This window comes from Ornithodoros turicata, unplaced genomic scaffold, assembly GCF_037126465.1.
Source record: "Ornithodoros turicata isolate Travis unplaced genomic scaffold, ASM3712646v1 ctg00000885.1, whole genome shotgun sequence".
In the NCBI taxonomy this organism is placed as follows: Eukaryota; Metazoa; Arthropoda; class Arachnida; order Ixodida; family Argasidae; genus Ornithodoros; species Ornithodoros turicata.
This window is the reverse complement of record NW_026999410.1, coordinates 298,295-321,808: the sequence shown is the minus strand read 5'-3', so window position 1 is coordinate 321,808 and position 23,514 is coordinate 298,295. Positions and strand designations below refer to the sequence as shown.

General features: G+C 45.1%; 1 protein-coding gene across 1 annotated transcript; it reads left to right on the top strand.

Moving 5' to 3' along the window:
• Positions 1-2,015: 2,015 nt before the first annotated feature.
• LOC135375522 (uncharacterized) lies at positions 2,016-3,108 on the top strand. The gene is made up of 6 exons (XM_064608207.1): positions 2,016-2,073; positions 2,135-2,191; positions 2,264-2,530; positions 2,611-2,680; positions 2,754-2,899; positions 2,963-3,108. Exons 1-6 carry the CDS (start codon positions 2,016-2,018, stop codon positions 3,106-3,108), a joined length of 744 nt encoding a protein of 247 aa, XP_064464277.1.
• Positions 3,109-23,514: the final 20,406 nt, after the last annotated feature.

The following is a 23,514-nucleotide window of genomic DNA, read 5'->3' as shown; positions in this document are numbered from 1 at the left end:
CGCACGTCTGCACGGCTGCAGTGTCAGCAGTCAGACCCACCATCATTGGCGAAATCATGAAAGTCTCAGTCATGACAATGTCCATGACTGAGTACACATGTTTATACGTGCTGCTTGACTTAAATTGGTAGCGCTTGCATTAAATTGGTTGGATTAAACCAAATTGAATTAATTTGGTTCACTGGTGGATTAAATTGTGTAGCACTTGGATTACATTGAGTGACCAATGGATTAAATGAGCGGGAAAACGTATAGTGTGGTGGGTATCCTGTGGCCACAAATCTGCTCACCGTCGTCCTGAGCGCTGGAACAGGGGCATGGAAGAAGAAGAAGAAATTGAACTCGCACAGCAACTGTTTATTACGAACCGAACGTCTCCAAAAACATCCAAGTGGGGAAATGGGTACGATGGGTACGTGGGGAAATGAGTACAAGGGTTTACTCACACAGTCACCCCTTGCGGGTGCCTGTCAGGAATAACAACAACCGTTTTCATTTGTACATTTATGTTGCTTTCGTCATCATCATGTCAGCCGGCCCGAGGCGACGGCCACGTATGGGAAGGGCAACCTCGGAGGCACTTGAAGCTCCGTGCTTGCTCTAAGAGCCAAGAACACACGAAATCACAATAACATGTGGACATTGAAAACGACAGTTTAATATCACCCGAGGACACGAGGGGAATATTACCGCTGTTACAGTCACTATATAAGCTTACGCTTACAGTATCGACACGCTTTTCCCCTATTCAAGATTCCGCTCCGGGCGCCCATTCGCTCTGAGAGATCACGTGATCTGGTGCGTGCCGTGTGCGTAGCCGTGGACGCTGCCTTTTTGTTGCTCGAAGCTGCTGCCGTGATTGCGCCGTTTTGTATGCGTTTTTAAGGCTTAGTAGACCGCGAAATGCCGTGTTGCGCGGCTCTTTACTGAAAAAACAGCACAGCGAAAGGCCATACGCTCTTCAGGTTTCCTCTAGTAAAGTGAGATGGTCAACGTCTCGAGGCGTGGCTTCGAATCGTGAACAGGACATTCGAGGCTTTGCAGGTATGTGTATTTCATCTTATTAGCGGTATATTGCCACTGTTCAACCTAAGTAAGTTCTCCCGCGTTGTAAACACCGAGCTACTGCTTTAAATCAATTCCCTTTTGAAGCGGGGCGTAGTCGGACGACAGCCGTTCTTGAAACATAACGTGCAGAATCATATTTTCTTCTTTTTCTGTGTCGTTTTCAGAAAACTTCCCTGCGATTAGAGCGTGCCCGCGGTCAACTTTGTCATTTCCCCGCGCGTGCTAACCGTAAAATGCCAGGTAGGTACCTTTCCCGTCTCAGCAGTCCCATCGCAATTGTTATATACTATAAGCAAGCGCCTTGCACGTCGGTCTTGAGTGTACATGCACAAGAACATCTTCTGTGTGCGCTTCTATGTACGCTGTAACATCGCGGTGTAGCTACTGGGCCTCTTCCATAATGACACCTGCATGTTACCATGTCACCAAACATCTAGCATTGCACACCTTTTAGATAAGAATGAGATCTGCTACAACGTTTACGGTTCCCTTTTGTAGCACCATTTCGAGCCGGAGCAATTCCAGAAAGGCAGAGCTGACGGCAGGCTATTCCTTCTCTGGAATGCCATTCCCACGATACCCGAGACAGACACGAGTGCAAAAAAAGTGCAGTAATAAGCATCCAAGGAGCCCATCCCTGGCATCACTCACTGGACCAACAGGTATGGCTATGTGCTGCTGTCATAAACCTTTCTAATATAAAATCAATGTCAGATGATCAAAAATGTGTTCTACAAACCTTCAATAATATCTCTCAGCAGTCCTGTCACCAGCTGTCGGAACTGCACAGACTGGTACCATTGATGATGACGAGGTGGGGGAACCATTGATGCATTGTAATAGGTTTCTGGATGACGTTTCATCATCACATGATGGTAAGAAGCATGCAACCTCTCACACCGCAACATGCTTAATGTGAACAATATTATCTTATAGCATGTCGCTTAATGGTTGAGGAGCCTATTACACTACAAGAAGTCACGGAAGTCACCGCCCCTACCAGCGGTAAGAAATTATCGTCCCTATGGAATGAACCGCATGTAAAAGTATTTGGATCTCTTTGCAGCACAAGACGAGTTTCAGAGGCTTCCAGCTGTTTGTGCAGCCACTGCCCCCACCAGCGGTAAGAGATTATTATCATTACGAAATGAGCCGCAATGAACATTTCCTTCTCTGCTTTTCTTCCATTCAAAAGTTAGCTTTACAGCTGCTTCAACGGAAGTGGAGCACATACTGCTCATCGACCCTACATCCGCTAGTGCCGACAAACATGACACATCATTGTCACTGATCTCGTCGACAGTTTCGGTCGAAGATGGCTATGTACCCCCAAGTCATGAACGGCTATTCTGTGGTGGGAAACCATGCGAGCACGAGCTTCAAATCGTTGACTTGCGACGGCGTCTCAATAGTGCTCTAAAGAAAGTCCGCCAAATGGAAAAGAAAATGGAAACCCTGGAGAGTGAGCACCTTCCCACCCTTCCTATGCTAACCCGTTCGTGTGGCGGTACAACAATTTTCATTATCTTGATCCCTTTCCAGAGGACCCAAGGACATTCCTGTCCTCAGACCAGATTCGAAGTGTTGAAAATACAGACTCACGAGCTAATCGGTACATCCTCATTCTCCCCGTCAGTGTTTCAAAAGTGTAGAACCAGGGTTCAAGCTGCAATTTTTGTTCACAGTTGGGACGAGGCAACAGTGCTCAAAGCACTAAAGGCTCGACTCGCGTGTGGCCGTGGAGGCTATGAGTTCGTGAAGGAGCACCTCATGCCGCTTCCTTCTGAACGAACGTTGCAAAGGAAGATTGAAAACGTGAAGTTTGGACCAGGTACATGACTAAAACAGCAAATCACAGTTGTTCTTGATGGGGTCTTTGTCGTGCTTCTCCTAGGTATGCTGAAAGAGCTTCTGCCAGCTCTGAAGGTCAAGCTGGAACAAATGCGTCCTCAGGAACGACGTTGTGCTGTCCTCCTTGATGAGATGCAACTAACTCCAGGCCCAGGCCAGGCTTTGGAAGCTCTGTGGCATAGGAGCTAGCAAGAAATTTGGTGCTAATGTATCCTGCTCCCACCCTTGTGACAATCAGCGAAAGCTGTACTTTTTGGCTGATCCTCCACATGTCCTGAAAAACATTCGTGGCCATCTCGTGAGGGGACAGCATATCCGCCTGCCAATGGATGTTGTTAAAGCTGAAAACCTCCCAACTGATGAGGTGAGTACACTCACAGACCCACTGAACCATGGCATTGCAAATGGCACTTTCTCTCAAGGTCTCAATACGACACATCAGACGTGTTGCAGAGATTGACGCTGCACGTGACTTAAAACTGGCGCCCCACCTGAAGTTGCGCTACCTGGACCCAAGCCACTACGAGAAGATGAACGTTGCCTCTGCAGTGGTAGTGTTAAACCATGCCGTTGCAGCAGCAATTAGGGTTCTCGTTAACCTTGACCTGCTTGGGAAAGAATCCCTCAGCACAGCTTGGTTTCTGGAGCAGGTTGACGAGTGGTTCACATTGATGTCGTCGAGGTCAATTACCACCGGCATGCGTGAACTAAAAGAGAACGAGCACAGAGATGCTCTGGCCTTCTTGGATAAATTTGCAGGGCTGATGTCAACCATCATGATTCAGAAAGAAAACCAGTGCAGCTGCTTTAAACCCGTGCAGGCTGGTGTAATGGTGTCAACATACAGTGCAATTGCCCTACAGTCTTTCCTACTCAAGCAGCAGAACTTTAAACTTGTAATGCTGGGTAGGCTAAGTCAGGACGCCCTCGAGAACCTCTTTTCTTGTGTTCGAGCGGAGAACCCGGTTCCTCGACCACTGGAGTTCAAGCTCACTTTGAGACTGATCATGCTCTCGCAGTATTTCCGTCCGAGTAGAAAAGGCAGCTACAATATTAGCGACTGTACAGACTTCCTGGAATTCGTGGAACTCAGAAAAGGTGTAGCGCAGGACATCGTCCGTGACAGCACTAGGGACGGAGAAGATCAGCTCATTACCCCTGAACTCGGTGATGCGACACAGATGGACGACGTAGAAGCTCAGTCACTATGCTATGTAGCGGGGTATGTTTCAAGAAGTGTTGTTTCTTGCTATAAGCTGTGCGACGCATGCAAGACCTTCTTAAACGAAGATTTAGTTGTGGACAATGACAACCTTCTGGGATTCAAGTCTCATTGCGGACCCAGTGAACGAAATCCACTCTACCGACCATCCAAAAAAGTCTTCAGTTTGCTGCAACATGCAGACACGATATTCCGCCAGCAAGAACACAGGGTATTGAGCCTTTCAGTGCTAGCTCTCACCCAGGCCGTCTTGCAATCCGGGCATCAACAATATCCCACGTGTCACAATATCGGAAAGAAACTTGTGGACAAATTTCTGACCCTGATGATGCCGATTGCACTCAGGAAGATCAACAACAAGCCGAAGAATACATCGTCAAAATGTGGCAGCAAGAGCGTAGCAATGCGAGTGCTCGCAGTCAACATAAAATGAGGTCGTCATCCTGAAGTATGGTTCCACCGCAAACAAAACAAAAGGCCCTTTTCAGGGCCATCTCACTTGTTTACACAAGAGGCAGCACTGCGAATGATTGAAAATCATCATGCATCTGAGTAAAGGAAATAACACTTCCTTAAAACCACAATATTAAAACAAACAAGGAATGCTAATTTGCACACACAAAAAAGTGCAAAAGCCTTGTGATGGTTGTTCAGAGTCTGGAACACATAAGGGTGTGAGGGGCAAACAATACACACGAAATCCCACTCCCAGTCTCCTGTGTCTCTCTCAATAAACATATTCCCCTCCCCCCACACACAAACACACACATTCTCCGTATGTTTATGTTTACTTGATTGAGAAGAGGAATGTTTATTCTGCTGTAGGCCTATTTACACTGAAATTCGATTCATCGCAGGTGCTTTCACGGCGCCGGCCGTATACGATATTCGCTGTTAGAGCCTCTTGCATTGAGGTATTCTACATTGACAATAAGGAAAGATAAGCGAAAGAATAAAAATGAAGCGCACTCCTGATTTTAATGCGTAACGGATGCCAACAATTTACAGGGAACGAAACATCGCGAATTTACTTGAACAAGATTTTGTGTGGATGCTATACTCCAGCAGCATGCGCACCAAATCTTGTTCAATTCATGTTTCATTCTTGTAAATTGTTTGAAAATAAGGGTTCATTAAAAGCAAGGCGCATCTTTCTCAAAGAAATACTAACGCATACGAGAGTTTCATATCCAGAGGCCGCGACGCCGCGCCGTCAGCACAGGCTGCTCGCTCGGGAGAAAACGAAACGATACGGCGTCACGCGGCTGAGCCTCGAGCAACAAGATGGCAGCCGTGCTCCTGTACGTAGTTCAATGACGATACTGTAGCGTAAGCTTATATAGTGACAGTAACCGCTCCTTCAAAGCCCTCGCGAGCCTCTGCCATGCTCACGCTGTCTTTAAAGTGGCGCTAAAATGCAAAAAATAAAATAAATAAATAAATAAATAAATAAAAGAGAAAGGAAGGAAGAGAGAGAGAGAGAACAAGTTCACTTCAAATTATAGTGAACCGTCGTTAACATCACCGAGGTCGTTCCCGTGAATTTCGGCCATAAAGCGAATTGTCATATTAACGAGCAACATGGATGATGCTCCAGGTAAGCACCTCATAAAGGAAGTCTGAAGACGTAGATATTGCATGCACACTATTTCAATTCAATTTATTTTATTTTACCAACACTTTACAACCTTGCAATTCATCGACGAAAGAAATACGTTAAAATCGTTTGCTTAGAAAAACTGCCAATATATGTTGCCGTTCTGCCGACTCATTTGAACGGGCGATGTCGAATACATACCGCGCACGTAAATCCCTTGAACATAGCACTTGTGGGCCAGGAGGATGACTCCGTAGAAGCGGGGTCGTGACTTCGGCATTCACCGCGCTTACGTATTTCCCAGGACCAGTGGACTTTTGGGTCAGAAGCAGGACTCGGTCTGTTGTGGACGGTCATAATAACGGGGGAAGAATACACGAGTTTTCCGCATTTGTCCCCAGAAATGTTGGTCGTAGTCGGATACCGAGGTGTCATAATAACGATGGGTCTTTACACAGGACCACTGATGGAAACAAACGGTGCCCCAAAAAAGTGGTCATAGAGTGAGGATGTCATACTAGCGAGTGTCATATTAACGCGAGTCGACTATGCATTACACGCTGTGTTATTTTCGTACTTGTCATCGTAATTCAAAACTACGTTACGAACCTATACAATCACAAATCTTGCTTGCTTCGGCGCTACGCAAAGAACGTAGTTTCAGCCCGTGCTTCGGTGTGTTTACTCAATACTGCGCGTGCCACGCCATGGAACACTCTTCAGTGAAAAACATAGTCAGCATTGGGAAGCGGAATGGCTTCGCTGTTGGAAGAACGTGAAATAAATGTCGTCAGTAGAATATTGGCGAGAACGGCTTTGGGCTGCTGTGAGCTGTGTGATTCAATGAATCGTTATTGAAAATGCAACATTGCGCATCATGCCGCGCACATTGAGAACACTACGATCAGAACCGTTCCATATTGACATACCCACGATAAGAATGCGCGCGCTTCTCTTGATGTCTCATTGGGTGCCGCCAACCTTTGCCTCCTGGGGATCCCATTTGTTGCCGTCAAGGAAGGCTCTGTTTCATTGTTCTTCTCTTCCAAGCCCTAGCGTTCTGTGAAACGATTCCGTTTGAACTGCACCAATTGAGACACATACCTTGAGACACATTTGAGAGCAAGTTCTTTTTGGCGTATAATTACTCCATTAAGAAGTGTACTGCCTACTCCGCTGTTCGCGTTCTGGTGACACGCATGAAGGCAAGGATGTATCCTTGTGTCTGCAACGGCTTGACGAGCCCGCGGTGCCCGAAATCTAGCATGAGGCGCCCTGTATTTCACTTTGGTGGCCCCCAATTGTGGCCCAGCCTAAATAAAATAGAACAAGAGCCCTGGAATATATCTCTTCATAACTTCATCTTTCTAATCACCAAGATAGTAATTTGTTGCGTTATTTTTGTTTTGCTCATATTTTTTTAAGCTGCAGCCTCTATCCAGTTATGAGTCGTGAAGAGCAAACTGGACCAACGCGGACATACATTCTCTGATCCTTTCTCTTTTCTCTGACAGCGATGTTTATGGCAACGGCCATTGGACGTTCTACGAATCATATATTTAAGGTCTGTTCCCGAATAGTCAAGGACCTCCACAAGACGCCCGATTCCAGTACATTTAATAAGGTGAGTGTAGGCTGTGAGATCCGCAAATATGACTTTTTCCGAAGTTTCCGTCTCAAATTTGCAGTGCTTGAAAGCAGTACGAGGTTGCATGAGTGCGGCGTTTACTCTATCAGAAATGACGTGAGCGACGGATTCGCGGAATGTATAGAAAAAAAAAGGTTTGTGCAACGAATTTGAGTTCAAAACTGCGGATTTCAAATATACTAGGTTTTGTGACTATTAAACAGTATAACCAGTGTTAAAAGTGTCAGCAGTTAAAAGCATACACAATATCAAATAAAAACGGGCCAATAATGTACAACTCATTGTACAGCTAAAAATCCTTGACATTTTTAATAGGCAGTTTCAGCAGTGGGGTAGAGTCTCGCCCCTGACTATGAAACTCCCCATTCATCTCGTAATAAAGTTGTTGCTGTTGTTCTTGCTGTTGAGTTTTTCCGAGTCGCTCTCGCATGAACGAAACAACCGAGAGGGTCGCGCATGCGCATTATGAATCGGGGAAGGAGTCGTGGGCAGTGTTGCCACACGCAAAAAATATTTATCTGTAGATCCGAGTCCGAAAAATCTGTAGATCGAGCTAAAAATCTGTAGCCACTCAAAACTCAGTGACTTGGACGTTTTGCCTTGGAATCTGGAATGTCTGCCTGCGTCTCTAAATTAGTGGAAGAGCAAGGGCTTATTTCGTTCCACTGCTGAAGACCACAGCCGGAATTTCTTGGTGCGGCGCACTGCCGTTGGAACTTTCGGTTTCGGTTTGTGATGTCGCGTTTTTTGTGATTGCGGCAGACTTAAGTGTCTGCTACAATCATAAAAAAGTGTCACTGCACGTAGATTTTAATACTTTGACATGTGTATTCACATCAGCTGTGGATTCACATCACTTTGACATGTGGATTCACATCCAATGCAAGAATAACCTATCGCTTGTTCTCTCGCCCGTTCCACCATCGCAGTCATGAGCGAGGATCACAATGGACCACAAAAACAATAAAGCTCGATATATTATTTCCACAGACATAATGAAAGCGTACATGAGTGACGTGAATTATAAACGTTTGGTTTCACTTCAAAGCCAGCCAAGTCAAGTCTGTGAGGCAAACTGGTAACGCGCACATACTCAAGAGGTGGTGGTGGGGGTGCTGGTGAAAGAGCTCGCCAAATATTCAAGAAAAACTGATTTAGCGTTGAGGCTCGCCAATGGTTCGTTTGCTGAAGACGTCCTTCTCCTCCGGCGTGCCCCGCCAGTTTCGTGATCGACGGATCAAATCCTTGTTAATGGCGAAGGCAAAGCAGCTTGACCCAACAGCATGCGTTTTGTATGCAGGAAGCCAGTTGTGGTGGTCGTTGAGAGGCTCTTTCTTTGATTCGTTTTCATCGAATTAACTGCAGAAAATATTCTAAAAAATAGTCGGTCAAACACTCATTCCCGCGTTCTGCTGACGTTTTTCATCGTTGTTGTTTTGTGCACTGATGCGAAACACGTACTGCGTCGAGTGATCCATTCATTGGACCAAACATCATGAGATTTCCATAAATCTCTGTATATCTGTAGATTTTTCAAAAAGTAGGTGGATCTCATGATAAATCTGTAGGTGTGGCAACACTGGTCGTGGGGCGAGTGGTTTCGTACGAACGACGCACTCCCGTTGAGTCGCTTCGTTTTATTCCGCGAGCACGACCAATTGACATCGCGCAGCAAGATGGCGGCTGTTGTTTACCGTAGCGGAGCAGCAGTGGGTTTGCGAGATGTTTACTGGTGCCGACGATGTACGTGCGCATATATTCTGCTGTAAGTTGTTGGATGTAACGACGTATTCATTAGAGCATTTCACACGAATCGGCGAGCAGTTGTGGCGTAAGAGCACGTAGACCGTGTGAGAAAGCTTGTATGTGCAAAGCGCATTAGAGCTACGCAAAATGGTCATCCCCGTGTCGTTCCCTGTTTGGTGTAACGATCTAGAGAGGCTCGCACACGGGTGATGAACCTTTTTTAAAGCAAAACTTCCTCTAATATCACCGTGATTCATCAACGTGTGATTGAGTCTGCCACAGTGCCCGAGTCTGCTTGGCAGAGCGTTGACAAGTCGGTGACAGACGTACTCCGCCTGAAGAGCAGCCTTCCGCAAAGGGAAGGCCTGAAAGCGCACCGCGATATGTCATGTTTAGGAAAGATGCCAATGGTCCAGTTTTTACTCAAGTCCATCAGGAATCCATTTGGAGATGAACGATTTTTCCGATTTGTTAAAAGTCTCTGTAGTTCGCTTCCCATTCGTTTTTCGAATCGGCAGAATCAATCGTTTGTTTCGGGCACAAACAACTCGCTAAAGGTTCCTTTGCTGGTGCCGTAAGAGGGCCGAAAAGTGAGAAATTACTCTCATATTGATTACTCTCATCAAGGAGGGGAGCGCCTTAGAGGAGCTGCTCTTTGTCTTGTTTGGTCGTTGGAAAAACCGGTGAATATGGAACTGTGTATGTATGACATAAATCAGTGCGCTTCTTTATTTTCCAGCTCATAGATTTTGCATGTGACAACGGTTATCTCTGCGTCGAGAAGGTTGGAGAGGATATCCCAAAGGTAACACCTGCTGTTTAAAACTAGAATCATTCGGAAGGATAAGTCAATTTCAATTTCAATTTGTTTATTGTAAAAGGAACGGAAAAGGAACTCAAAGTAAAAAGCCGAATGGCTTGATGAATGAGGTGAAGTGAAATGTAACACGGCTCATGAAGTATCAAAATAGACACGATGCTTCGGAAAAAAAAGTTGAGAAGAAAATATATGTAATGTATATGGGTGTGTGGAGAAGATATATGAAGTATATATGTGTGGAGACAATGTACGGTCAGCTTTATCACGAAAAAAATAAGAAAATGTTAGGAGGAGCAGAAATGAGAAGTATAAGCCCTGGTACACTACCATAAAAGTGAGAGAGCCACATGCAGAACGTAGTCACAGCATTAGGGCTAGTCTTGTGTCCTTTTCTCGGTTTTCGTCCACGCTGCACTACTTCGCAGCTCAATAGTGTTTATTTTTTCTTTTTGTTGGACCATATTGTGACAGTTGATTTTATCACGCAGTACGCAGAGTGCATGATCAGTCTTTACTTAACAAACTCGGTGAGTATCGGGTCCCCACCTCTTAACTGTATTTCTGTAGTGTCATCTTCTGTTTCTTGTACCTTGGCATGCAGCGACCACTGTTTTTAGGGAAAGCAAGGGACAGGTAATAATGTACTCCGTGGTGATGCATTGCACCAGGTGCTGCGTAAGTGTTTCTTACATATGGGAGGGGCGTTCAAGTCAAAACGGGATTTTTCGTTTTTTTTACAAAGGTAAAATGAACTTACAGGCGAGAAATTAGTTTTGTTTTTCAACGTAATCTCCAGCTGCACTAATGCACTCGTCCCAGCGTTTCACGAGAGCTTGGATGCCAGAAGCATAGAAATCCTTACCGGCACGTAGCAGCCATGGTCGGACCGCATTCTTGACCTCGTCGTCGCAGCTGCCGTGGCAGACTCCAAGGATCGCCTTCAGTGGCCAGCAGAGATGGAAATCACTGGGGGGCGAGTTCTGGACTGTAAGGGAGATGTGGCAGCAACTCCCAGCCAAGTTCCTGTAAGGTGCATGTCGTGAGGTACGCGGTATGGGGGCGTGCATCGTCCTGTAGGAGGAGGACTCCTTTGGTGATGAGGCCCGGCCGCTCTGGCTTCAGCGCCTTATGCACATCCCTGAGAACCTGGCAGTAATATACAGCATTGAAGGGGGTACCGTTAGGCAGAAAATCAACATGAACAACGCCAGCCTTGTCCCTGAAAACCGTGGTCATGACCTTACCCACAGACGGGGTGTTTCGCAGCTTCTTGGAAGCTGGCGACCCCGGATGCTTCCACTGTTCTGATGCGCGTTTAGACTCAGGAGTGAAATGGAACAACCACGTTTCATCTCACCGGATGATCCGATCAACATATATGTATATACAGGGTGTGGCCAGCTAAATGTGACCATATTAAAAAAAAACACATATCTATCACTTTTTCGGAGATTAAATCAATTGCACTTTTGCACATGCTGAAGGGCACTCCCCAGGAGGACACCCTGTATACGCATTCTCGAGTGTCTTGATGATTCAGACGGCGCCGTATTAATAAACAGAATAAGTTCGCACAGAGCACCACTAGGAATACCTTGAGATGACATCACTTAATTCTTTGTGAAATTACATAGGCAAGACGTTTCGTACGGTGGACCTTTCTTTTCAAAGTGAAAAGATATAATGAGCTGGTCAAACAGTTGAAAACACTCACTTTCGTGTGCTTCGACAGCTTGGGGGAAGGGAAATGACAGTGCGTTGAGGATGCCGAAGGGAGGTCATAAATTCTGTGTGCGGGGTCCTGTCGAGTGTGTTTCGCACGTGGGTGGGGGATTTGGGGGGGCGGGGGGCTTTCCCTAAGAAGCATTTGTGTGGAAAAGACTGGTTTGCGTCGCGTAAACGTGTGTAGCTTCCTATGGTGTTGCAGGCGTTATTATTTCTTCATGATCTTCACAGTGGACAGCGATCCCGGTTGTTCGTTTAGGGCCGGATTGAATTGATGTATTAAAAAAGATACCTTCATTTCACAATCCCTACCGCTCTTGAATCCGGAATATACAGGGTCTTCAAAATTAAGCTTTCACGAGCGTTACGCAAACACAGCGATGACAGGAAGCCGGATGATAGCTTTACGCTACTTGTGTAAAAAACAGGTGCTGCTAATTATGTATCACCTGTTTCTTACTCGAGGAACAGAAAAATAGCACCAATTTTCCTTTTGTTCGCCTATTTATAAAGTGCTAGTGAAAGCTTAATTTTGAACACCCTGTATATAGGTAAAAGGATTATCAAACGGCCAAGAAGTTTTACAGAAGTTCATAAAAAAAAGAAGAAGACGCGAAACAGATTTTAGGGAAGTTACAAACACTAGTTTATTACATAGGGAGACGTTAAAAAGTAAAATGGTCAAGGCGTCGACGTTTTGACAGTGCCACTGAACTTCCATAACAGCTGTTCCCGCGTCTTTTTTTTTTTTGAACTTATATACATATATATATATATATATATATATATATATATATATATATATATATAGAGAGAGAGAGAGAGAGAGAGAGAGTGCGCAGATAGAGTAGTCCCACATTTTCGCACATAGCGCGTTCCCTGCATACCGTACAAACTTCCGGCGGCGCAGGACAGCGCGTTTATGCAGTACCAAATCGAGAAAAAAATCGTAGTAACCAAACTCTGCGCAATAAAATCGTTAGCAACGTTAACTTCGCTCCGTGTATTTCCAATGGGAAATTGCAGTGTAGCACAGTAGCATCACCCTACCGCTAGGGGTGCCACCGACACAGAAACAAAACGAGATCTGGCAACTGTGCCATGACCGCCATACTGCCTTCTGCATAGGAAAATCGGGATGCACGGAGTGCAACCTTTGCATTGATAACTTTTTGTTACTTTTAGTTGGGTTACCAAAATTTTTTTGCTAGTTTTTATCTGATAAATGCGTCCGCCACCGGAAGTTCATGCGCTAAGCATGCAACACCGGACAAAAATGCAAAAATGTGGGGCTACTTTATCTGCACCCACCCTGTATATGCAGGGTGTCCACGCTACGTGTGAACAGACTTTTTAAAAATATATCAATCACTTTTTCCGACATGAAATCAATTGCAATATAGCATATGATGAAGGGCACTTCCTAGGGGGGCATTAACAGACTCCTAAGGCAATGTCTTAATTAACTTTCAATAATTAACTTTTTAATTATAAAAGCTACGAAAGCAGCTCCAATGAGAACATCTGATCTCTTCGGTCACCAGATACCAAAACCGTTTTCAGAACAAAAATCCGTTCGATAGATCGTCCGCAAAAAAATCGTGAAGGAACGTCATTTTTTTTCTTTATTTTATTCATTGCGCATCTCTAGAGACGCGTCTTTCCTTCGCCCCCAATACGATAGGATGAAAGAGCACACTATCGCCTCTTGCGTCCTGGAAAAAGATTAAAAGAAAATAGAAAATGCAGCCCAAGATAAGGGCAGCCGCGATAGAGTCACCCGATAGATTTGTGTTTTTGTTTTGTTTCCGCAAGTTAAAGCTAATCTTCGACGCATGAGGCGGCACTGTGCTCTTTCACTCTCTCACACTGGGGGTAAAGGAAAGCCGCTTCTTTGAAGATGCGGAATAAACCAAATAAAGAAAAAATGGCGTTCCTTCACGAATTTTTTGCGGACGATCTACCGAACGGATTTTTGTTCTGAAAACGGTTTTGGTATCTGGTGACCGAAGAGATCAGATGTTCTCATTGGAGAAACTTCGTAGCTTTTATCATTAAAAAGTTAATTATTGAAAGTTAATTAAGACATGCCTTAGGAGTCTGTTAATGCCCCCCTAGGGAGTGCCCTTCAGCATATGCTATATTGCAATTGATTTCATCTAAAAAAAAGTGATTGATATATTTTTTAAAAATCTGTTCACACTTAGCGTGGACACCCTGTATATATATATATACAGGGTGTCCCAGAAAACGTGTCATTGAATTATAATGAAAAAACTACGCCACCTAGAATCATGCGGTCAAGAGCATTTGTTCTTGTTAGGTTTTCGCCACCTCGTAATGTGAATGTCATGTACTTCAAGTTTAATTATGTAAATATTTGCGAACTGAACTCGAAAATTTGCCAAGTAAAGGTAACTTTTTTACCCCACCAATATGAAGAGCGTGCCGAATTCACTCAAATTCATAATAATTCACAGTGATATTCACGAGCTATCCCATCGGATAAAATAGCCGAATATCATGCTTTTCGGAGCATCGGACCAAGCGCGCGATGAGTTTTTGAGCGCAATCGCTCTCAGTGCGACGAAAGGAGGTCCTAAAATTAGGAGAGGGAAAGCATTATCCCAGCGAAAGTCGGACGTGATAAGCCGTGCCTGCTTTATCTCTTTCTGCGATGTCGGGGAGGGCTGGGTTTCCAACATCCTTTCGTCGGACTGACAAAGATTGCGCTGAAAAATTCATCGTGCGCTATTCTGTGCGACCTCCGTAGAGCATGATGTTCGGCTATTTTTTCCGATGGGATAGTTCCTGAATATCCCTGTCAATTATCATTAATTTGACTAAATTAAACACGCTCTTCACATTGGTGGGGTAAAAAAGTGACCTTTACTAGGCAAATTTCCGACTTAAGCTCGCAAAAATTTACATAATTAAACTTACGTTACACGACATTCACATGAGGAGATGGCAAAAACCCAGTAAGAACAAATGCCATCGACCGCATGACTCTAGGTGGTGTAGTTTTTTTATTATAGTTCAATGACACGTTTTCTGGGACACCCTGTATATATATATATATATATACGACTTAATACCGACTTCAGCTCGCAAAAAATTACATAATTACACGACATTCACATCAGGGCGGGGGGGGGGGACAAAAACCCAGTAAGAACGAATGTCGTTCAACGCATTACTCTAGGTGATATAGTTCTTTAATATAATTCAATGACATGTTTTCTGGGACACCCTGTATACAAAGCTGCTCCCACGACGTCTAGTGAGAGCCCGAGAACGATACTAGATGACTCGCCATCATAACACGACATTAGAGCGTGAGGGGGCACGCTTTTTATTTCCGACTGCGACGCCAGTGGCCGTTTGAACATGATCATGTGAGGTAGACACGAACGTGCTCCCAATTAAAATCGTAGTTCGTATCAACGTCGCAAAACGGGTTAATGTTGTACGAGCTGGGAGGGAATCGTTTTTTCCTCACGCATGTCGAAACATACTTTCTGACACGAGAGACACAATAATGACGACAAAATGCCACGTCTGACGGGAAATGACAGGAGACGCGTGAGAGTGAGAGAAAGGACCATTTTCCATTGGCCAATCCAGTGGCACATGTGCAGTTTGCGTTTCGTAAACTCCAGCGACGGTCAGTAGATTGCAATATGCTCAACTGAGTTTCATTTGCCAGGTGCATATACTGGTATATCTAGCTCATGCAAAAAGTATAGAAGCCGGGCCAAGTTCAATATTCTGTATACGGGTCCTGTTTAGTGCTTGCACATGTACGTGTGTGTGCAGGAATGATAAAGATGGAAAGACCTATAGACATTGCACATGGGTCGTGACGTTCGAGATAGTTTGTGTGCAGTCAATGTGTCCAAGTGGTCAATTCAAATGTCCAAACGCTGGTCCCGGTTGCATAATCCATGCGCAGTCGTAAAGTTACTCAAACTCAACGAACGAGCATGTATCCAACCCAAGGCAGCACGAATGGGTGCATGGTCCATGCAAGGTCTATGGGAGTCGTAGAGCTAGTACAGTGAAGCAACACGTTTTTGCTCTGTTCTGCTTCTACGCATATGATGGTCGGCTTCTAAGGTAAATCGGAGAAGTTCATCTTATCGATATCCCACAGAAATGAGAGACCAAAACGCCGAGTCGCTCCGCCGTTGGCTGTGCTATGGCTTGATTCCTGCATACCCAATGGATCTGTGTGTGCGCATAACATGAAGTAATTGACCACAGATTTTTTGTTACAGACGACAGCTGCGGAATTCGATGAACATGACAGGAATCTGCTTGTAGAAGGTGCAGTAAGTACAGCGAATAGCAACTGTGTCAATGCAGCGAAGATTTTTACGTTTAATGGACAGCGTGTAGTAATGAGTGATGCTGCCAAGTTTTCCCTGCGTGCCAATTAAGAAATATAATCCAGCAAAGCATTGTAGTTTAGTTCTTCGAGAGGTAAACGACACAAATGACAGAACAGGGGGAAGAGGGCGCACGAACGCTCCAGGAGCAAACGAAGATTGCACGTGCGAGTGCAAATAAACATTGATCATAGTGGGGCATTCATCTTGCTCTGTGCGTCATTTGTGTCGTTGCCCAAGGACAACAAAAGTGAATCAGCACCAACAGGTCTAGATCGCATCTCCACATCATGATCAGTGTGACGATACTGTTGAGATGACGGTGATTGGGGTCTCTATGAAATATTGCCTGTAATTTACTGGAAATGTGGGCAGTTTGTGTTCCATAAATACACTCTAAGAAAAAAATGAGTACTTTTACTCCTTTTGGGGACTAAATGCATTGCCACAAAAAAATAGTCCCTTTCGGGAGTAAATGCACGGGAGTAAATGAATGTCACAGAGCGCAGACTGCATTTGACGAGGTGTTGTAAGAATCCCAGGTACATAATTCCTGTGCATGCATGAAAATACTTTGAAGCAAACCGTCAACCGTGATATATCGAGTGATATAAATTTTGCGCCATACATAGGGCACAATTTGCGAAGAAAGTTGCGCTAACTGTTTCTTACTCTGTGTGGCTGGAAAATTGCTACGTTGTCTGGGTTATACAGCCTTATGCCGTTGAAATTGACCCAGGGCACATATATACGTAGACTGTTGCATTCCGGAGACCATTCGCGAAGTTCAGTGACAATTTGCACTCCTGGGGAGTAAATGTCGGGACTAAATATCGGGTTAGGGGACTAAAATGGGGAGTAATTGCAATCAAGGGGAGTAGAAGCTGCAATTACTCCCCGTTTCACTCCTTTTTTTCTTAGAGTGTACCCAATCATCATCAGCAGCAGAAGAAGCAATGTCTTCAGCGCCCACAGACAAGGGGTGACTCATTAGACACCAACTGGTTCTTAAGTAGGCAGCGCGAATGTTTTGAGTCAGCACTCACTGAACTCGCTGCAAGCGCATCAGGAGCGTGAGACTCCAACCTTTTTTCTCTCTCTCCCGTCACTGCGATACGTGAAAGCAGACGACAAGCGCCCGTGTGGATGACATTTGCTGTGTGGACATACTTTCTGCTCAGCGCCGACAGGATGGCCTCCAAAGCGTGGGCTCGGTAGCAAAAGACGGACTTACTCTGTTGGCAAAACGCACCCCTTAGGAGAAAGTGCACTACTTTTATAACCATTATCATGCTTTTCGATTAGTGGGCAACGTGCACATAATAGGTATCGGAGGTTATTTATGCCAAGTGTAGTGTTTTAATGGAGACACAATAGCGCCATGCAGCCCTCCTCATAGTAAACAACTCGTATAACGTTAGCAGCGAATTCGAATATTTTCCATTCCATTCGCGTTTAAGAGGAGAAGTCCTCACAGCTGCGGTTGTCCCTTCCAATGTTACTATGGTTACAAACTAAGCCAATATGTCTTAGCTGTGCACTGCATGAGCAGAATGCCGGAAGGAGCATCAGTGAGCAAGGAACGTAGCACTGCAGATCTATTTTCGCTGTTTATTGGACGCTCCAGGTGTCTCATACCCCCGATTTGAGTACGCCGAAAGAGAGGCTCCCACCTCTCGCGTCCATGGCATTCCACAGGGAGTCTTTGGAATCGTCAAGAGCGATTGGCTGACGTGCACGATCTTGTACAATCCCATACATCCCATCCCATCCCATTTCCCCAGGGCGTCAGTCGTGACGTTGCCCACATACGTGAGGCCGACAACGGCAAGCCCTTTCAACATCACCACCACCACCACCACCATACTTGTCTGGAATCAGCAGGTTTGAAATCTACAGATCCTGCCAGAATGGTTCTTCCGATTAGTAGACACGTATGGTACGGTACCCAGCACGTGTCTATTAGTCGATTACTAGTCGGAATCTGGAAAACAGCTACAGTAGCCGCGTTTACATGAATACGACACTAGCGTATCGTATCCAGTTGTCGAATCGAATCCACCCATGTAAACGCGTCAATTCGCTAGGAGAGCGTATCGTATTCAATTCGCTAAACAGAGGTGGATCGAGACGGTGGATGCGCATTCAGACTGTGCATGTAAACAGACGATGCGCATCAAGGTAAGAAGAGAGGATTATGGGAAGCGGCGTTCGGCTGGGGGCTAGTTGCGTCGTCTGCTACTCCTAGTCGGGATCACAAAATGATGATATTAGGGAGTTCGCAGCCACGCTCCGTTTTGGATATGTAGGTTAGTGTACACTAACAGAAGCAGCAGGGCTTTCAGCCGTAGAGCAGATTTTATTCTGAAGTACGCTTGAAGATGGGGCGTAGATGCTACGTTTTCGACGTTTCAGCGTTCGGTGCGAAGGTAGCGGGACACCGGAAACGGCAGTATTTGCGGAAGTGCGCCTCAAACTTTCCGATATGACACGGCGTGGCGCCACCTCCGGTCTGGGCTCGATGCGCATTCATGTAAACGGTGGCGTATCGTCTTCTCTCCGGTTTCGACTCGATTCGATACGCTTGTGTCGTATTCATGTAAACACGGCTAGTTATTCCGTTCCTGAAACCTGGAAAGGATGCTTCAAATCCAAGCAGTTACAGACCCGTAGTTCTTACGAGCTGCCTTGGCAACACGTAGGAGAGAATGGTTAATGACTGGCTGGCCCATTTCCTGGAAGGGAGCCAATGCTTAGCTATGTTGCATGTTTTCGATCCGGACGTTCGACGATGGATCATTTGATACGTCACCAGGCGACCATCCGTGAGGCATTAGTGCGGAGACGCCACTGTCTGTCTGATTTTTCGATCTAGAAAAAGCCTACGATATTATCTTGTGGCATGGTATACGGCTAGGTCTCCACTGCTTTGTCTCCTTATATGTATTGCAAATTTCCTCGAAGACAGAACATTTGGAACAACTCTGTCATGCCCATCTTTGCATAGCGTGCCACAGGGGTCTGTTTTGAGCGTCACACTACTTCTGCTAAAGGTCAATTCTGTACCTATTGCCGTCCAACTATCCATAAAGTACGCTTTGTATGTGGATGATATTCGGTTATCTTGTAGCGCCACAATCCGAATAATAGTTGAGCGACAAGTGCAACTAGCAGTCAATAGACTGGTGAAATGGTTTTCCAAGAACGGGCGTTGCGGATTGATGTCGTCTTTTCTGAATCGCGTTCGTAGAAGACAAGAACGATGATGGGAAAGTGTGTGTGCTTTATAAAGCGTGGAACTCTACGATTGGTTGTGTTGTCTGGGGATGCCATTGGTACACTGACGAGATAAAAGTTATGAGTAAGCGTCGAACCGGTCTTTTGGCCTTTTCTTGAACAACGTGCTTAGACTTTCAGCAGAGAGGACAGTCCGCGTCCCGTTCTCTAGAGTTAGGGCAGCGTTTCCACCACCGACCATAAAACTCGATACCCACGGTCGTCTTGTTCAGTTTGTACACACATTTCTTGGTATCATATTCGACAAAAAGCTCACATTTCTGCCTCACGTAAAACGCTTGAAGCTTAAGTGTATGAAATCTCTAAATTTAATAAAAGTTTTGGCACACAGGTCTTGGGGAGCAGATAGGAAAACGCTACACACGGTATACACTACAAACAATCCACTCAACACTCAATTATGTGAGCATTGTGCACTGTTCAGGTCGTCATTCGGTACACAATCAAGGGCTGTGGGTGATATTAGGTGCTCTCAGAACCTCTCCGGTTGAAAGCCTTTTACGCCCAAGCTAAAGAGTGGTCTCTAGAAAGGCGTCGACTTTACCTTGGGGCAATGTATGCCCTCAAAGCCGAAAGTTCTCCTGCGGGGATTCTTCTGTGGCAGTCTCCACCAGAGTACAATTGCCCATTATTAAATATGACATGCGTGAAACCCCTATGCAAGTATTGCAGCAGGAATTTAAAGATACCAAACCAAGCTTTACAGGACACATCGAAATATATACGGACGGCTCGAACTCCAGTACTGCAGAACCATGAGCTACGGCCTCAGGTACATGTACACAATCTCTTTGGCTGAAGAATGTGGCATCAGTATTTGCAGGAGCGGTTTACGGAGTGATCTTAGCTTTAAATTTGATATTACAAACTCATCTAAGATCCTCCATAATATATACAATCTTTCTGCCTCCAGTCTCCAGGCCACATGTAATGTACACAAAACAGAGAAAAAAAACTGGTACAAGGAGCACCATATTTGGCAGGCATGGTGCTCAACAGGTATTACCACATGGAGTTCTGTTGGGTGCCAACTCACCAGTGTTGTGCCCGCTACTCAATTTTGGTATCGAAATACCGCTACCCGCTACCTATTTAAAAGTAGCGCGATACTAGCGGCGCTACAAATCTACGAATGTAGCGCGATACCGCTACCGCTACCAAAAAATGTAGCGCAATTACCCTTCCGCTACTTTCTCGCCGATGGCTTATGAATATGTGCCATATATACGCCGGCCAGATTCAGGGCTGAATGACGACGCGACTCGATTTCATTGAATCGGGCTTACATGATCTGACAGCGAGTTCACTAGACGTACTCTAGCGTCTAATTTATTTTAGTTTCTCCCTCAAAAGTAGGCTAGCTGAGGCCGTTCCGCTACTCAAAATTGTAGCGGAAATTATTTTACCCTACAAATAACAGATGTAGCGGAGTTACACCTCCGCTACTGAGAAATGTAGCTATTACAGTAGTGCCGCTACAAGTAACGCCTCTACGCACAACACTGCAAGTCACACTGGTATACATGATAACGAGAGTGCAGATCGGGCTGTTGCTCTAGCGACCCTTTCTGCTGACATCACTCCTTTTGGAATGCCCTATGAGGGTCATAGGTAAGCTGTGAATAAAGTGGTCAACCTAAAATGGCAAGAATTTTGGGAACGGCAGACAGAAAATAAAGTGCAGAGAGCAAAGCCCAATATTCAGTGTTGCACCTAGTACCTATACGGCCGGCCGCAGTGTCTGGTACATAGGTGGGGAAGTTACTTTTATTTTGTAGTGCACTACTGTTACTCACTACTTTTTCAAAAAGTAACGCGTTACGTTAGTCGTTACTGTTGCGGTAGTAGGTAACGCGTTACTAACGCCGTTACTTCTGATAAGTAATGCCGTTACTTTTGATTACTTCATGAGGTTTTGCTTATAATATGGTTGAGTCACATAAGTGCATTCCGCAAATCAATGCAAGCAATGTTGGGCACAGACAAGGGTCACGCATGAACACAACTTACATGTACGATTTATTGCAACGCAGAAGTAGTTGATATTCAAAATTTTCATGTGTGAGCTTCGCCCGTTGGGCTGAGAGGACGCCTAATGACCAGTGAGTGCTCCTTGTCAAGGTTGATAGAGACGGTGACCTTTTATCTCACACAGTACAAATCCAAACAGCCAATCCATTGGTACTTTGTTACTTGTTCAGAGGGTGGAGGCTATTTTTCTGCCCGTTTTGCTCCATTCGTCCGAAAAACACCAGAGAGAGTGAAAAAGAGAAGTGGTAAACAAAGGTGACATCTCAACCAGGGTAGGTAAATTAACCCTTCTTTTGCGTTCTTCGTGGGTGTCGATGTGACCTTCTTGTCATTTTTGAAGATGAACAGAAAAAATCGTTTCGAAAAAAAAAAAAAAATCCCGGATTCTGCAGGCACAGTCCTCTCAAGCTTTCAAGTTTAGACGATGAAGCAATGTTCCCGAGCACGCTGTAACGCATAACGCCGTTACGCGTTAGCTATTAAAGATGTAATGACGTTACGTTACTCATTACTTTTCTCCCAAATGTAATGCGTTACCATATTTCACTACTCGAATGTAACGCATTACCGGTAACGCACTACTTTGTAACGCGTTACTCCCCACCTATGGTCTGGTACAATAACGCCTAAGAATCCGCCTTAAAATTTAGGCCGACCGGCGCCTGCTTCGAGGGGAGGAACCATCTGAATGCACTCATTGTAGCGATCCTCTGTCCATTTTACATTTACTCGTAACAAACGTCGTCAAAATAATTTCAGTGCGTTCTACAAATACCTTTATCACTGCACTGCGGCTCTCTTGTTGGGTGACGAAGCTATCTTCCCCTTTTGCGCAGAATTTAATTTGTTGAAGGACATCTGAACTCGTAAAACATTTTGTAGTTTTAGAATGATGGGTTTTATGAATTCAGGAGATGTTTTGACTAAACATGGTGTTCTCTTTTAACATGTCCGTTGTAATCATTGCACTGGCACGTTATGACCATAGTTGTCAATGCGCCAAAAATACCCAAATCATCACCCGTCAATAACAACAAAATAGCTATTGTTGGTTTTGTCCCGATGCTCGGGCTTCAGTGGCCACTCACCTTGTCTGCAAGCTTGCCAACTTGTGTGCTTTCCTATCTGTTTGTGCCTCATTAAAATTGTTTTTTTTTTCAGCGGTGTTTATATAAAGCAGTGCCGAACATGGATGTGGGACGGCATCTGGCACTGTACTTTCGAAAAATATCTGGTTAAGTAAGTGCAAGTGGTATGAATAAAGTATTAAAAAATGGCTGTCAAAATAACTGAAAATGATTAAAAATAAAAAGTACATTGACGATGAAGGCTTGTCTTACAATCTCCCTCGCACTTCTTAGGCACATGAGACTTTGTACGCATGTGTCCTTTCTATGTGTTCCAGCCTCAGAACATCGATTCCCATGATATTGAACCCCCATCCATGATGAGGAGAGTTGCTCCAAAAACTCGCTTTCCGCATGTGACGAAACACCTTCCGTTAAGACGCTGCCTTAACATATCGAATGCGAGTCATTTTGACTTTTACAGCTCAGCGGCGTAAGCGTTTGAGACAAGTTGACTCTCCCAGGTGCTGTCATTGCGGCGCCCTCGAAGATCTACAGCACATTCTTCTTCGCCCCGCAGGGGCACTAGCTTATGCCGGTGCTTGGTGAGCGGCGCCACCAGGAACCCGAGTCTTCCCTCCCAAGGTGTTATCCGTACCATGCCTAGGTGATGAAAGGCAAAGGGTAGAAGACCTGGACGATCGTGGTCTGGGTCATGGTCAAGCCCCGGCCGAAGGGATGCCAAAACTCCGGGACCTCCCCATATGTATGAGTATGAGGCACGGGTGACTTCTAGGGATGATCGATTGATCAAACCTGCATGAGTAGATCTTCTTCTTTATTTGAGGTCGTGGCCGTGAAGCGACTAGGGAACGAATGCTTAAGGACTGTATCAGAAGAGTTCACCGCGAAATAAAGTGCACTGTCCTCTTAAGACAGAGACATCGATAAAAGCGTACCACAAGGAAAAACACCACCACTTCATTGAGAAAGCAATGGCATCGCTATCAAAAAATATAACAGACATCAATCGCATACGATCCGGTGACCT

Coding starts and splice junctions, on each gene's coding strand:
- LOC135375522 (XM_064608207.1), top strand. CDS start 2,016: ATGGTTGAGGAGCCTATTACACTACAAGAAGTCACGGAAGTCACCGCC. Junction 2,192..2,263: donor AGCCACTGCCCCCACCAGCG/GTAAGAGATTAT, acceptor TCCATTCAAAAG/TTAGCTTTACAGCTGCTTCA. Junction 2,900..2,962: donor AAACGTGAAGTTTGGACCAG/GTACATGACTAA, acceptor TGCTTCTCCTAG/GTATGCTGAAAGAGCTTCTG.